The sequence below is a fragment of the Rattus rattus genome, chromosome 5 (genome assembly GCF_011064425.1).
Source record: "Rattus rattus isolate New Zealand chromosome 5, Rrattus_CSIRO_v1, whole genome shotgun sequence".
NCBI classification, from domain to species: Eukaryota; Metazoa; Chordata; class Mammalia; order Rodentia; family Muridae; genus Rattus; species Rattus rattus.
The window spans coordinates 150,028,878-150,043,651 of NC_046158.1; the positions used below are offsets into that span (position 1 = coordinate 150,028,878).

General features: G+C 52.9%; 1 protein-coding gene across 2 annotated transcripts in view; it reads right to left on the bottom strand.

Moving 5' to 3' along the window:
- Positions 1-2: 2 nt before the first annotated feature.
- Ptpn1 (protein tyrosine phosphatase non-receptor type 1) overlaps positions 3-14,774 on the bottom strand; it is a 47,607-nt gene continuing 32,835 nt past the window's right edge. Inside the window, exons 3-9 of one of the 2 annotated variants that reach the window (XM_032904749.1) lie at positions 14,389-14,489; positions 11,584-11,682; positions 7,237-7,374; positions 5,244-5,453; positions 4,647-4,808; positions 3,950-4,170; positions 3-2,899 (exon numbers count right to left, since the gene is read on the bottom strand). In XM_032904749.1, the coding sequence (XP_032760640.1) occupies positions 2,686-2,899; positions 3,950-4,170; positions 4,647-4,808; positions 5,244-5,453; positions 7,237-7,374; positions 11,584-11,682; positions 14,389-14,489 (1,145 nt within the window). In that variant the 3' untranslated portion in view covers positions 3-2,685. The remainder of the gene's footprint in view (positions 2,900-3,949; positions 4,171-4,646; positions 4,809-5,243; positions 5,454-7,236; positions 7,375-11,583; positions 11,683-14,388; positions 14,490-14,774) is intronic. The other variant, XM_032904750.1, reaches the window with a different exon arrangement.

Genomic DNA, 14,774 nt, shown 5'->3' on the forward strand with positions numbered 1-14,774 from the left:
TCCCTGTTCTTTAAAAACATTTATTGTTGCAACTAATGCAGACCCATTAGTGAGACAGCAAGTTGGAAACGGTGCAGTCGGACGGTTCTGTGAGGTCACAGAAGACCCTGAGACACCCCACACACCTGCAAAGGTGCTGTTCCAGAACACTTTGTTGTTGGCTTTTATTTTTGTAAAAATGGTTTATTCTATGGCCATTTAGAGAGAGAGAGAGAGAGAGAGAGAGAGAGAGAGAGAGAGAGAGAGAGCCCTGCTGAGTAAGTATTGACTTAAGGCATGCAGCAGCTTTGCTGCCTCCAGCGGGGCAACAGGGCAGCGCCTGCTCTCAGGATCCCCACCTGTGAGGCTGCTGTGCAACCCCTGCTCCAGACACAGCCTGGACCCCGGCTGAGCCATCTCCTCAGCCTCTGCAGGCAAGGCCATCACCTTCCCCAGTGGCTCTGTGCTGGCTTCTCTGGGTGAAAGGCAAAATGTGAAGTGCTGGCAAGAGGCAGACTGGAGTTCCAGCTGCCTTCGCTTATTTTAAAAAAAGCCACCCAATGTGGAGGTCAAGTTCCCCTCACAGAAGAGTCGTGAGCACCATCATCAGTCTCTTCCAGGCTCAAGAGCAGCACTTCTGGGCAAGGTGACTGGTGCCAGCAGCGCCAGCTGACTCTCAGGACTGTCACCTACACTATTCCCAGGAGGGTACCCTCACCAGCTGCCTTGCTTCCGGTCCTGGCCTGCTCCAGAGCAGTGTGAACTCGGAATGGAGGGGCTGACCCCAGAGGTGGCAGGGCCCTGCTTGCCTAAGTGTCCAGGGAATGAGGTGTGAGTGTGGAATGTCTGAGATCCAGCGGGCTGTGGTGGGGCAGGCCAGAGCCTGACGTGTCCTGCCGGGAGTCAGGTGGCCTCGGCACTGGACAGCACTGCTCTCACTCTGAGTGGTGGCGATGCCGAGAGGTGCCCGCCAGTGAGCAGGCATCTAAGTTTCCCATGTCAAGCACACGGCACCACCAGGACAGGAGCCTGTGTGTTTTCTACTCACAGGGAAAGCAGATGGGGAACGGGATCTAGAAAGTCATGGGAGAAAGGCCAGCCTTCATCCTACACATGTCATCAGCAGCCACAGGGACTTTACATGTCACCACTGTCGTCTGTTCCTGAACATTGCTCCTAACACCCTCAGCTCCTGCCCCCGCCCCAGCACCGGCCACACAGTGGCTGTGTCAGTCCTACCTCAACCCTAGGACTGACCCGGTGCTGCACCTGACGGTCCTGGGTGCAGGCTGACACCTTACGCGGTCAGTTTCAGGGTGTGCTCACTCAGGGGTGTCTGTGGGCAAAGTGAATAAATAACAGTGGAGCGGCTCCTCCGGAGGGGGGCGTCGGAGGGGGAGGGGCCTCACGCCGCTGCAGGCCACTCTGACGCCTCTGCAGCTCCCTCACACCCCTCACAATTGCTCGTGGGCTTGCTACTCCAGGGAAGGAAGCAGAAGGATAAAGCAGGAAGGGAGCTGCACGTCTTGGGAAGGCTGCTCCAAGTGAACAAGCATCCACCCCAGCTCGCTCTGCGGGCCTCCATGGCCACTGTGGCCTGCAGCTCAGGCTGGAGTGCGGGCTGTGCTGCTGGACCCAACTGCACAAAAGCAACTGCACTGGATGCACCCACAGTGTCCACCTCCCCGCAGCCTCAGCCAACCAGCATCGGAGGCTGCACGGTAAGCGCTCGGCGGTTTCATGAGTCCAGACTCTGAAAATCACGGCTCAGGACAAGTCTTGGCAGTCTGCAAATCATCTGTCTGATGCCTCCAAGGACGTCACTGCAGCAGGACCGAGTGTTTCAGAGGTTGTTACAGGTCCTGCGCACGGAGTGGCTTCCATGGCACCAAGGCTCCTCCTGTATGAGTCTTGCTTACACCTCAGTGGAGTGGCTTCTAATAGAGTAGTGATGACTTTCCAATGAAATGGAAGCCCCAGCTCTAAGCTGGCAGCCAACCTCTGATGACCCTGAGGCAGGCCCTCGGAGAAACCCATCTGCAGGGGTGGGGTGCTGAGGACTGGGCCATCTGCAAGATGGCGGTCACAAAGAAGGAGGATGGAAATGCAGGGACACCTGAGGGAAGCAGAGCCGGGCTTCTGTTCAGGGGCAGCCTCTGCTGCTGCTCTCCTCACAGCAGGGCACCTGCAAGCTCAGGGTGGGCAGCGGGGGCTGACCAAGCCAGCAGGAACTTTAGTCCTGACAGGTGGGACCATCCCCCGGAAATAAACGTAAATCGTGAATCTGATCACACGCCAAAGGGCACAAGAGAATCTCACCAGTGCCTAGCATCTTTTGTTTTCTCCAGAAATAACAAAAACCTGCCTTTATAAATGTTAAAAACAACAATGTGTTGTAATTCTTTTTTTTTTTTTCCAAAAACAAACGAACCAGAGAAAGGGGAGGAGTGAGGTGAGAGCAAGAAGAGTATTTGGCATTTCCTCTACTTCTCCTGAACAGGTTAAGGCCCTGAGATTAGACTCTGTTCTTGGGACCAGGGGCTCCTTCAAAGCCCAGTGCACAGATGCCCCTCCTGGGGCTGGCCCTTCCAGTTCCACCACAGGCTTGTAAGCTGTTGTTTCTTCTACGCCAGGTTAGACGCCGCAGACCAAATCCTAACCTGGGCAGTGGCAGCGCCCACCACGCTCATGCCTCACAGCAGTCTGTCAGTGAAAACATACCCGGTAACAGAGGTACGCGCCAGTCGCCAGGGCCGTGGCCATGCACACGTTGACCAGGAAGGGCTTCCAGTGAACTGGCCTGTGTGCCTTTTGTTCCTCCTCGGTTGGGGACAGCTCTTCCTCAGTGGGGACAGATGCCTGAGCACTTTGAAGACCTCCACCCACCATCCGTTTCCTAACTTCAGTGTCTTGACTCATACTGAGGAGAGAGGAAGAGACAGGTTATCTGCCCTGAGGAGACAGGAAAGCACACTATCTCCGTGAGGACAGTGAACCCTCCCCTCCTAGCACAGAGCAGTGTGCTTGTCTTCCAGCCCTGGAGGACCTTAGGCAGGATTCATGGTCAGGGCTGGGTTTAATTCATGTCAGCCCATGGCCCACCAGTGCACGCACTTAACCGGGGGTTGGGGTGGAGGGGTGGAAAGCTTCAGCTGTAGGCAAACACGCACTCAGATCCACATCGAGTCACAGGGGAAACATGGGCTTCCCGGTACACTGCCAGCTCTGTACCTTGTATGTCCAAGCAGGCTGGAATGAGGGCAGCTAGGTCATGCTCTACACACTGTGTGCAGAGCTCTGGGTGGGTACTGCTCAGAGTCAGACTGCGTACCCACACCTCAACACTGCCCTCCAGGAAGGAGGCCGCTGACACAGGAAATGGCTCACTCCTACTGGGGTCGCCACAGTGCCACTTCCTGCAGGCACATACTTTCTTTTTTTTAATTTTATTTATTTTTCTTTTTTTCGGAGCTGGGGACCGAACCCAGGGTCTTGTGCTTGCTAGGCAAGCGCTCTACCACTGAGCTAAATCCCCAACCCTGGGCACATACTTTTTCTTGTCATCTCGCTCTACCACACAATGCCATGAGCTTGTCTTATCCCCACACTGGAGGGTCTGCAGCACGGATTCAGGGTCCATTCCGATATTACCCAAGGACGCCTCAGACAGCTTGGGTGCTCAACAATGCTTGCATCGGGGTGAGGCGAGCAAGCTGCAATCCGACCCCGACCTCCTTTGTTCCGACACTGAACAAGTCAGACAAACACCACAAGGAGCACAGGAACCCCATTATAACCTGTCAGTCATTTCACAGGACCCTATTCAGGGGCAATGGCAGCTTGGTTGGACAGAGGCAACACCACTTCTCATGCATGCAGAAACATCTCTTGTAAAGTTTTCAATGCCTTCATGTGATTCTGGACAAGCTGCTTCCTCTCACCCCGTCCCACAAGCCAGGCCCCCCATTACCTGCTCATGCTGTGCACAGCAATTGAGGGGGCTCTGCTTTCCTCTCTGGCCAGGATGTCCTCATCCTCACAGCTCTCCTCGCTCACCCACTGGTGGTTGGAGAAGAGCTCCTTGCACTTGCCATTGTGAGGCTCCAGTGTGCGTTTGGGTGGCCGGGGAGGTGGGGGCACGTGCTCGGGGGGAGGCTCCAGGTCTTCATGGGAAAGCTCCTTCCACTGATCCTTAGAAGGCAGCAGAAGCCCCATTAGTGCCAGCCCTGGGTCTGTCCTGGTGAGCAGGCAACAGCTCAGCAGCAGCTCTGGGCTCCTTGGCCCAGGCAAATATTGAGAAGGTAAATGTGCTCTTTTTGGGCTAGGGTCTCGGGCAGCCAGGCAGGCCCAGGACTGGTGGTGCCTCCACCTCTGAAGACCCACAGACTGCACAAGGCATGGTCTTTAGAAGGTCAAGCCCACTCTTCGTCTTAGGGCTCTGCAGAGCATGAATAAGGCAGGCAGAAGGGAGCAGTTTTTAATGACTAAAGCAATGGCAGACATTAAGGAAGGGGAGCCATTTCTTATGACCTCAACAGCATGGGACCTTTTAAACTGGAGTTTCTTTCCCAGAGTAGTCCTGGTGAGCACGCACAGGCTCTGTGGTCTATCCCCAGCTAGGAACCAGGCCCAAAACCAACCAGCTCTTGAAGCAGAGCTGCACTGACCTGCACTGACGAGTCGCCCATGATGAACTTTGCACCCTCGATCACAGCCAGGTAGGAGAAGCGCAGTTGGTCGGCCGTCTGGATGAGCCCCATGCGGAACCTGCGCATCTCCAACAGCACTTTCTTGATGTCCACAGAGGACGGGTCTTTCCTCTTGTCCATCTGCAAGCCAGGGACACTGGGTCAGCCAGAAGAAAGCCGCAGAGGGGTGGGTGGTGGAGGGTCTCAGGGAAATGGGAGAGAAACATAGCAGACTTGGGACCGTTTGGGCCTGAGCTGGACGAGTTTAGAGAAGAATCATGGGGGTTCTAGGGCACCCGGCTCCTGTGTCAACTGGGGTACCTGGCTTCTCTGACAACCAGGGTGCTCAGCTCCTGCATGGGGGTTCTAGGGTGCCTGGCTCCTGTAACAACTGGGAGAACCCCATGGACAAAGCTAGAAGGGGCTCAACCACCATCAATGGAAACTGCTGGCATCAAAGACCACAGCAGGGTGCTCTCCAAGGAAGGGGGTCTGTGGACAGCAACAGGAACTCTAGCTAAGAGGGTGGGTTCAAGCACGTTTCCTCTCTTCCTAGGCTTGCAAATCCCTCCTTACCAGTAAGAGGCAGGTGTCAGCCAGGCAGAAGGTCCCTGACCTGCCAATGCCAGCACTGCAGTGGACCACAATGGGGCCGTGCTCTGGGCTGAGTGAGCCTGACTCTCGGACTTTGAATAGGAAATTGAGGAAAGAGGCAGGTGACTCAGGGACTCCAAAGTCAGGCCAGGTGGTGTAGTGGAAATGCAGGATCTCTCGAGCCTCCTGGGTCTGAAAGAGAGAGACACATGCTGTTAGACTGAGTGCATTATCTACACAGACCCCATGTGTGCACCAAGTCGCTTCCTGCCCAGCCTTCCTCAGTGGGTACGGCTGGATCTGACCACAGCCTTAAGCAGTGGACAATCCTCTTACCCTACTGTTCCTTCTACATTCACACATGTGGCCACAATAGTTTCAGCTGGAAAGTCGCCATGATGCCACTGGCATCTTAAATCTCAGAGAGCCTTCCTGTGTTTATGTGAGTGTGTGGGAAGAGGTACAGCGGGGTGGGGTGGGGCGGGGAGTGGGATGTGCACCAGGTCTGGCTGGCCCAGGGAGAACACTGGGATGGGTCAGACAAGTGTTACTTTTCAAGAAAAGTCTCCAAAGACAGGATTGCCAGTAAGGTGGCTGTCATACAGGTGAAGCATCAGCTGTGACTCCAGAGGCCAGACTGCTGGTGAGTTCTCCACACCATCATTCACCTCAAGGACCATACCCATTCCCATAGCTGTCCCACAGTGCCCCTGGAGCTGAGCAAAAAGAATGGCCTCTGGGGGGTCAGGGATTTAGCTCAGTGGTAGAGCATTTGCCTAGCAAGCGCAAGGCCCTGGGTTCGGTCCTCAGCTCCGGGGGAAAAAAAAAAAAAAAAGAATGGCCTCTGGTGCTCTGTTCTTTCCTAGATGGTCTGATATTTTAAAAACTATTTGCTGGGGGTCAGGGGTACCACATGTTGAATGATCAAATGGTAACTTGCAGGGTTACTGGCAAGCACCTTTATATATGAGCTATCCCACCACCTCCATGGTCAGGATTATTAAAGGAGGCCAACTGCAGACCTCAGAGGGCAGGGTCCCAGGGCTGCAGAGAGGGCCAGCAGGCTGTGCCAGACAAAGATTGGGACACAGACACTGAAGGCTTGACTTGCTGATACCAAGTTGCTATCTTTCTGCAAAGTACAGAAGGTCCCTGCTGTGGGACAAACACACATCAAAGACATGGCCACCCTTTCAGTGTGGCTTAGATCCAGGAGGTTGTACGCAGCTGAAGGACCATCCATCTGGAGACCCTGAAGCAGCTCTGCCCACCTCCCTGCAAAACCAAACACTACCTGTATTGGGTGCAAGGCGGGAGGTGCCTCACATATACTTTAAAAACCGGCTTAGAAGAAAGTATGAAAGAACAGTCGTGTTTACCTAAAGAGCATGGGCTCTCCTACCACGTCCCCCCTGCTTCCCTTCCCTCTACAAGGACTCAGTTCTAGGGCCCAGAAAGAGGCTCAAGTGGAAACCTTGAGCAGGCCTCCTGTCTATAACCCCAGCACTGCAGAGGCAGAGGCTGACGGACTGGAAATGTGAGGCCAGCTTGGGCTACTATTGAGACCTTATCTTAATACAGTCAACCACCCTCTAAAAGTTCCAACCCCAAAGCCTAGGCTCTCCTGTCCTCACTGCCATGAAACAGACAAGCCTTTGGTGCTGCTCTGAAATGTCTCCCTCAATAAGCAGATGTCCCCAAATCTCACAGGCAGAGCAAACCACTCTCAGGCAAGAAACTGACTTTTCCCTGGGAACTGTGTTAAGTGGTGTCAAGGTGAGAGTGCCGTGGGAGGTGGCTTGTACCCTGGTGCCTGGGCACTGGTGCCTACAACAGCAAGCTCTGCTCACCACAGGATGAAGCCATACTGTGCACAGGGCTCAGAATTCCTGAAAACGCCACAGTTGAAGTTAGCACCAAGGCCTAAGATCAGAAGAAGCGAGTCACCGTCTCCGGAGGACTCGTCAATACTTACAGCCAGGTTCTCCAACTCCAATTGCCGTACTGTGTAATATGACTTGACATCTTCAGAGATCAGTGTCAGCTTCAAATTGGTGTCATCGAAGACCATCTCTTTTTCTTCTTTCTGTGGCCAATACTGGGCACATTTTAACTGGGGAAGAACAGCACTGGATTACTCTGAGCACCTGCTAGGAGACAGGAGGCTTGGAAGGCTGTCTTCCGGCTGTATGACAGCCCACAGGCCAGGGTCTCCCAGTCAGTACAGCTCGCACCCTAGTGAAGCTGGAGCTGGTCGGAGCCCTGACCCAGCATCTTTGTGACAGGGCTCCCATGCCTCACCCAGCATGTCCCAGTGGGCGCTGGGCCCTGCCATGCTGTGAGATAAAACCATACCACGCAGAAGCTGTGCCCCCTCAGAGATGCTCTCAGTAGTATGTCAGTATGCCCAGGCCCCTGAGGAAACTGTAGGCAACAGGGTGGGAAGCTGCTGGAGCCTTGTCAGGCTGAGGGGCTGTGGAAGACAACAGGCAGGTGGAACTCACTCATCCACTCTGATTTGGTTCTGTTCAGAAAAGTACTCCTAATGCTCTATTTTGCTAACAGCAAAAACCATTTGATGATCTTGATTCAAATGCTCATTACTGCTTTTGATGAACCAATAGATCTGGTCTGGGATTTAGGAAGAAAGATCAGGCTGCGATTCACTCACACAGACCCTGTGATCTAAGTTCAGGTACTCAGTCATTCCTGCTGCAGACAGCTGTTGTGGGTCTCCAAGGCAGGACTGACAAAGTGCCCAGGCAGAGACCTCAGAGACCCTGACTCTCCCAAGGAAGTGTAGTAAGTTGTTCTCTGGTAGAGAACACATAGAATTCACATACCTGACCTGTACCAGGGCTGGCACAGTCTGCTGGAGACATGTTCCCTCCCTCTAGGGTGGGTGGATGGGGAGAACACAGAAGTGAGACTTGAGAATACAGAGGACCTGGGGACTCAGAGAAGGGGGAAGCTCATGCTAACCAAGCAAAGGAAGATGTCAACGGAAGCTCTCTGGAAAGAAGATTTTGATGGCTGACAGGAAAGCAGAAGACAGGTCAAGGATGGCCAGAGCACAGTGGGGCGGTGGCAACTGGGGACCTGAGCTATCTCCTCATGAGGGCCTGCAAGGACCTGAGGCTGAAGAAGGACTGCAGAGGTGGTTGCTGTCATTGTTCTGGCTCCAAAGCTGCCCGCCACAAAACCAATGCAAAAGACGGAAAGCAGTGAAGGGAGCAAGGGCCTCCACTACCCATGGAGCAAGAACCCTCCAATCCCAGGGCAGAAGCTAATTGGGCTTTCTCAAGAGCTCCACTTCAAGGTCTGGCCTGCTCGACCCAAGCCTCCTCCCACCTTCGAGGACCAGCTGCCAGAGATGGGCTCCCTGACTAGGGCCAATCTGTCAGCACAGGAACAGATCTCAACATCAGAATGCAGAGGCAAGGTGCCAGCGAACTGTGCATAAAGAGACTTGAATGGGCCACTTATTTCCAGTCAGACCCCAGGCTACCATGCCAGGGTGGGCATTCACCATGAGCAGGGAGAAGCCAAAGGGCTGTTGGTACAGAAGAAGGAGTGGGCGTTTTCACCTCAAGGGCAGGGCAGACAGGCTCTGACCTTCACTTCTACAGCTGAAGCCCAGGACAACCCTGACAGATCTCTAATCTAATCAGTTTCAGAGGCATTGTAGCACACAGCCAAGTGTCCATCAAACAACATTTAATTAGATGTCTATAGGACCATGCTTGGCTCTGTCGTTTCCCGTAAAAATGTCTACTTTAAACACAAAACAAACCAGAGAGCACACAATGCCCACTTCCAGTTAGCTGACGGCGCCCACACGCTGCCTTCAGTGAAAGTCTGACTCTTACTGGAATAGGAGCAGGCCCTCGCCGGCATCGACACCAAGGCCCTTGGGCCAGCCCCAGACAGGAAGATGGCAACGCCAGTGTGCGCATCCTGAGTTTAACAGTAGTTATTTCAACCATGAAGCCTGAAATTCACACAAGTGCTTCCAAAACAAAGCCAGGCGGGCAGTGTGAGGAAGAGCCTGTGACAGCCAGTGCTCTCTTTCTTACACAGGTGGCGTGTCTTCATCTCCCAAAAGGACGGCTAATACAGACAAGTGAAAAGGTCCCAGAGATAAGGACCCTGGGCTACCAGGAGCCTGACCTCCACCAGTGACTCTCAGGAGGTTTTAGGAGAGACACAGGCTGCATTCTGGAATGCAAACTATATGCACAAAGCTCCAGCAACACTCCTACTGCTTGTTACACATAGAAAACACCATGTACCAGAGGCAGAGAGTAAACACCCACGTCTGAGAGGAAGAAGGCAGCGCACATGCCACCCAGGCCTCTGCAAGTCAGGACTGCTGGGCTGAGGACAGTTGGACCTAGGGGAGCAAAGGAGCAGCATCTCTCACCCCTGCATACCCCCCACACCCAGGTTTCTGATGTGCATCGCACATAAAGCACACCGCCCCAATGGTCCTAAGTAGAGAAGAACAGTTCTAAAGGACCCTGCCACACTGCCGTGAGAAACAGTGACCAGCTAACCAGTCATGCTGTTACACACACACACACACACACACACACACACACACACACACACACACACTTGTGTACCACATGCATGCCTGGTGTCCACTGAGGTCGGAAGAGGTTGTTAGGTCCCTTGGAACTTGAGTTATAGGTGGTGATGAGCTTCTGTGTGGGTGCTGAGAATGGAACCTAGGTCCTTTGAGAGAGCAGTAAACACTCTTAGCCCCTGAGCTCTCTCTCTAACCCTCATATCTGATGATCTCTCTAACCCTCATATCTGATGCTTTCTTGTTTATTTATTTAATATATCTGAGTGCTCTGTCTTCATGCACACCAGAAGAGGGCATCAGATCCCATTACAAATGGTTGTGATCTACCACATGGTTGCTGGGAATTGAACTCAGGACCTCTGGAAGAGCAGTCAGTGTTCTTAGCTGCTGAGCCATCTCTCCAGCCCCTGATTTCTTAGTAATAGGTTGATTTAAAATTCCACTCTCTGGTTGTGTCAACTGACCATAACGACAGGCTCTGTATCTGGGGCTATCATGTGCTACAGAAGCGGCAGGTAGAAATCCAGCAACAGTGTGGCAACAAGCAGCCTCAAGGAAACCAGAGTGACCAGGACCATGTGCCTGGGGCGGGAGCAGCTGGTGACCTTGTTCACACTTTTGCACCTGGTTCTCACCCTCGCGTGTGACCGGCCACTGTCTCTGAGGGGATGGATGGCTCCTTTGGCAACCTCATGTTCTTGAGAGCATGAGGAAACCAGGGCAGGCAGCTATGAATGGTGCCCCAAGCTTAGCAACAGACAACACAGCATCTACCCCTGGCCAGGCAGAGGGAGGAACAGCCTGTTCTCCGCTCCTGGCTATGGCTGCCGTTGTTCCCAACAATCCTCAGCTGACCTTTTCGAGGGCCTTCAACCTCTGGAGCTGGGGAGTCTAAGTGCCAACCAAGTCCAGAGGGAAGGAAGAGGCGGCTGGCTCTGCCCCATGCTGATCGTGGGCAGCGCTGAGAGCCAGCTTCAGTGTCCACCACAGGGATAAGAGGGAAGGGACAGGAGGGCTGGCTGTTTGATAAAGCCTAAATCTGAGACAGTGTCGCCATGACTCAGACCTCTGAACCAAAAGACACGGGAAGAAACAGAAGGAGGCCTGTCTAGGATATAGTTTGGGGAGTGAGAGACAGGTCCAGCCACTCAGGGTCTCAGGCCATATCAATGACTACCCTCAGAGGGGAGAGTGTGGTAAGACCCGAGTGACACAGACTGCCCTGGACAGAAGGGACTGAAAACGGCAGGTTGAGGGGCAAGGGTGGCCAAAGGGACAGAGCCTGAGGGGTGGTGTTTTACGTGGTAAGAACTGAAGCCTTCTCATCAGCAGAGGTTAAGGCAGCATACCAACTCTAGGAGCCAATGTCTTCCACAGCTCTGCAGAACCACCCATGCCATCAAGAGGCACAGTCAGTCTGACCAGCCAAAGGTGGGCTTGGTAAAGATACATTAAAGGCTGCTCTTGGAAAGAACTGGCAGAAACAAACACAGGCAGTACCAAGAAAGCACAGGCAGCAAGGCAGAACGCCCGCTGCACCAGGCTCCACAGGGCCTGCCCCGCCCCATCTCTCCCTAGCCTTGTCTGTAATACATGTGTATTTATGTAACGTTTAGCGTTCTAAAAACAATGTGTCATGTGAAGGAGTTAGAAAACAAACTCAGAGGAAACAGGAGCTTTATGAACTCTGTGTGTAGACAGCAGCAGCAAGGACCTGTGGCGTGAACTTACCGAGCCTTTCTCCATGATGCGGTTGAGCATGACCACGCCCCTGCTCTTCTGCTCCCACACCATCTCCCAGAAGTGCCCGCACGTGTTTGGTAAAGGGCCCTGCAAACACACAAGGTACACACTGTACAACACTGGACACACACGCACACCATGCACCAGTCAGTGACAATGTTCATAGATGTGGGCAGAGTAGCCACCAAGGCTGCGTGCCCCACGATCAGTCACCCAGTCCCATATCCCATCCTGTGCTGAGGGGCCATTTCTGCACCTGGTGCTGGCTGTCCCGGGTCTGAGCTGACAGCTGAGGGGCTCTACTGAGCTTCTTGTCCACGATCAGGTTGAGTCCAGGACAAAGTTCCCATGTATGTGAGAGGCAGGATCACCACTGTGCTCTGGCAGTTTTAGACCCTGCTTTTAAAATCTGTCACAGTTTTAAAAGCTCTCTGAGCCTTCTTTTCCACATAGCCCACTTGATTAAAAACAGTACTCCTTCTCAGATTGTATAAACGACAGTAGTGCTGTGTGAAGGACTCAGCATAGCACCTAGAATGGGGCAAGCACCCGGTCCAGAGTGAGCCTCTCTTCTTACAACTGGTACTGGTGAGTCTAAATATGGATGGCCTTTAAAGCTGGACCAGGGAATGTGCAGGAGATGCATAGTGCCCACAGATGGTCTCAGAGGTAGCCAAGGGGCTCATAAGACCTGGGCACGCCCAGTGCCCACAGAGCAGCAAACCCACCCAGTGATGGTGGGTGCTGATAGATGAGTGCCAAGTGCTGCTTTAGTTGTAAGCCCCGTGACATGCTACAGGAGAGCATCCATACGAGGGCTGGTCACATCTTTGGGGCAGAACCTCTTCTAGAAGTCTCCATTCTCCCCCATTTCCTTCCATCCAAGCCGTTGCTCTTAAGTCTCGGCACACTCCCCTGCCTTGTGCCAGCACTTGGCATCCTCTCTTTCTTCCCTGAGCCCTTCTATCTACAAGTGTGAGGCAAGGGCTCTGACAAAGCGTCACATAGGTGACTCTTCCCCTCAGCTAACAGAGCTAGTTTTGTGCAGTTGGGTGCCAGGGTTCCTGATGCTCACCTGGGTCCTTCATCCTCTGCGCTACACAAGGATCCAAGCCATCAGCCCCGCCATGGGTGCAGCTCTCTATGTTCTGCAACTCACCAGTCGCATCCCTGTTCCCAACACTACCCAGCTCACAGTGGCTTTTAAGACTTGGCTATGCTTTGTGATGGAGGTAGTTTCCTTCGTGTTACAAGATGAAGCTGTAATGTGGTTTCACAATGAACAATACTGGATGGAATGGAAGAGTTCTTTATTTGTGGCTTGGAAATGGTTTGGGTCGCCCAGTCAGACACACTCCTTTGGGATAAGACTGTTTTGATCCTTATCTGAGACATGGACATAGAAGCCACTTCTGAATGCTCATGGCATCGCCTTACACAGCACAATATACAGGGCTCACATAATGGCTAGGGCCCAGGGCCAGGGTAGTGGGTAGAGTAATGCTTGAGTTTCTCTAGTTCTCTAACCAGGCTTTAACGTTAACCCAGGCTGGCCTATGGAATTCACTGTGTATCCCAAACTGGCCTCAATCATGTGGTAATTCTCCTGTCTCAGCCCTCAAGTGTGGGGATTGCAGGTATGACTCACGACACCTAGATCTAGAACACTTCTGTTTTGTTGTTAGCACTGGTATGCTTGTTTGTTTGTCTTTTTGTTTTGGGGATAAACCCTGAGGACTGGACCTAGGCCTTGTGTGACAGGCAAGTGCTCTACCACCAGGCTCCAGCCCCAGCTCCTCAATGACAATGCTAACTGCTCACTTGACTCATTTGGTGTCACACACCCTATGATGGGTCAACAGCCACACCAAGTCTCTCTGACCACAACTGCAGATGAACGGCTGAAGCCAAGAATGCTAACTTCTCTACACAGATTCTCAAGCGGTTATTGGACCTCAGCTTCTCAGCAGGAGGCCCCACCTTCCTAAGGGATCCCTGAAGCCGCCCACTCAAACACTGAGGTGCTGGGAGGACCCTGGCTGAGACCTGGGAAGGCTGATCCTGCACCCACAGGACCTCAGACAGCCGCTGATACTGCACACACTGCCTGGGGCTTCTGGGCTGCTTAGGACAAAAGAGAGGAGGCCGTGATGGGTGAGTGCCAGCTCCAAGCTCCTGGCTGCATGGGGACTTGCTTTCCCAGAGCAGGCAGACCATCAAGCTCAGACACCCTACAGCCTGGGCCATGTGACATGAAATAGCAAAGGGAGACCGGATAAACAACACAGGCCTTTACACCGCCTTGCAGGTCAGAGGCTAAGGCTAGAGAAAACTATTGAAAATAAGCTTTTATCCTCTTTCCAGACATTCAGTCTTCTGGTCACACAGCATTAAGGGTGTTACAGGACGTCCATCATGTGTTCTCAGAAGGAAGCTCAGAGCTGTGGGATTTTTAAGCGATGTCACATCTTCTAACAAGGCCCAAGGGAACACTGAATAGCACTTGGGACAGAGGTGCCTAGTCAACAGAGGGCTAGTTAGCGCTCTTGGTCACTGCCAGAAGCACTCGATGCTGAAGCTAATGCCTCTGTGGACCCAATGTCTAGGGTCTTCTCCTGCCTATCAAAAGACCACCGGCAGCTCCATGTGCCGCCTCACAGTGCTGTGCTCAGAGTAGGGTGTTTCCTCTCTTGCTGCTGTTTTCATTGATGAGAAGCCTGAACTTCTCAAGGACATGATGATCTTATCTGATATGAACACAACGGCTCTCAAGTAGTTTAGACAGACTATTACCTGGGTGAGGATATAGCTCCTCTGGGCTTCCTCCATTTTTATCAAGCTGGCATTGATATAGTCATTATCTTCCTGGTGCAATTTAATCCGACTGTGGTCAACTGAAAGAAAAGCAGAGCTGGGTTAACCGTGAGGTCCAAGACCTACATTCTACAGAAAAGCAGAGAGAGCGACCCATGGAAGCATGCACACTGCTGGGGCCTTACTGTTAGAGTGACATTAGTCATCTGTGGGGTGACTGGTTCTCAGGTCAGCCCTGAATATAGAAATATCACATTCTATAGCAACAGCATCAACTCCAGACCACGCCCTCCTTGGGGACAGTGCACAGACCACAGGAGAACAACAAAGGATCCACTTCCTGAATGCCTAACACAGGTTGCCAG